This window comes from Pundamilia nyererei, unplaced genomic scaffold (assembly GCF_000239375.1).
Source record: "Pundamilia nyererei isolate P.nyererei 1_Seehausen unplaced genomic scaffold, PunNye1.0 scaffold00495, whole genome shotgun sequence".
In the NCBI taxonomy this organism is placed as follows: Eukaryota; Metazoa; Chordata; class Actinopteri; order Cichliformes; family Cichlidae; genus Pundamilia; species Pundamilia nyererei.
The window spans coordinates 3,739-5,008 of record NW_005187896.1 but is presented as its reverse complement, the minus strand read 5'-3'; the positions used below and the strand labels follow the sequence as shown (position 1 = coordinate 5,008).

General features: G+C 40.5%; 1 protein-coding gene across 1 annotated transcript in view; it reads right to left on the bottom strand.

Moving 5' to 3' along the window:
- LOC102208973 (uncharacterized) overlaps positions 1-1,264 on the bottom strand; it is a 19,516-nt gene extending 18,252 nt beyond the window's left edge. Inside the window, exon 1 of the mRNA XM_013916167.1 lies at positions 1,162-1,264. Within this exon, the coding sequence (XP_013771621.1) occupies positions 1,162-1,249 (88 nt within the window). The 5' untranslated portion in view covers positions 1,250-1,264. The remainder of the gene's footprint in view (positions 1-1,161) is intronic.
- Between the last annotated feature and the right edge of the window lie 6 nt (positions 1,265-1,270).

The following is a 1,270-nucleotide window of genomic DNA, read 5'->3' as shown; positions in this document are numbered from 1 at the left end:
CTAAAACAAGCAGCTGTTCGATGACCTCACATCAGATTTGCACACAACTCTAACAAGAGGTGCATTTGAAAGAGTAAAAACTAAAACTTTCTTTTAAACATGAATTTAATGAAATGCTGATTATGATCCATCAGATTCTCTGTGTTTTAATGAGCTGAGACACTGATCACTTCAAAAACCTAAACTTTATTAATCCAGTAGCTCGTTCACAGTCTTACTGATGGCAGCGTTCATTCAGGCCTTTAACACAGTTTACTTTAGTCTGTGTTACTGTGTGTGTTTAACCTCTTTATAGTTTTATCTTCCTTCTTAAAATCAGCTGCTCTGATGTCTCCATGTTTCTGATTGGTCAGATGTTGCTCCCGCCTCTTTCGTGTGAACACACGGGCAACGAAGGGGTTAACTTAGCGAGCTGGTGAAAAGCTTCATGCTAATGCTGATGTCAGGTTCAGTGAGTCCACACAGGACTGTGGTTTAGGAAACTCAGGCTTTAACCCTGAACGCTTCAGTTCCTGTGCAGGTGATCAGAGGAATCAGAAACCCAACATCATCACTGAAACCATGAACCAGGACTCACTGTGCCAACAGAGCAGAGCCTCAAATTTAATCCAGCAACATGAGAATAGTGTGAGGTTAAGAACGCCTCAGTGAATCCTGTGCAATGCAAACATGGATCAAACAGATAAATTCTAATTTACACACAAACCTTTGATTTCCATTTTCAGACTCAGAAACTGAACACAGTTTAGTTCATGCTCATGACGTCCAGCTCAACCACAGAAAGCAGATCAGCTGATCACTTAGACGAGACCTCAGATATCATATTAGCCGATCTCATATAGAGCTGTTAGTGTCTCCTGCCCACAACCCTCCACCACAGCTTCTGATGAAATAAATGTGTCTGTCTGTTCTGTGCAGCACGATTCACTCACATCATCCTGACATGATGGAGGTTATGGCACGAATGTTCTTTTCTATAGTTTATATACAAGACTAGAGTTAAAGAAACAGTTCAGTAAAGAGAAGTTTGTTCAGAGAGTCACTGACTGTGAAAACTGATAAAAAGTTTAAGTAAAAAACTCAGTTTCACAAAACTTTTCTTCAGACTTTCAGAGACAAAAGAGAGAAATCAACATTTGCACAGTTTAGACTGAAACTCACCTTCAGCAACAACAACTTCAAACTGTTGGTATGAAACTGATGATGGAGATTCAGCCACAGCACAGCTGTACTGTCCAGCATCAGACATGATCAGCTGTGTGATGCTCAC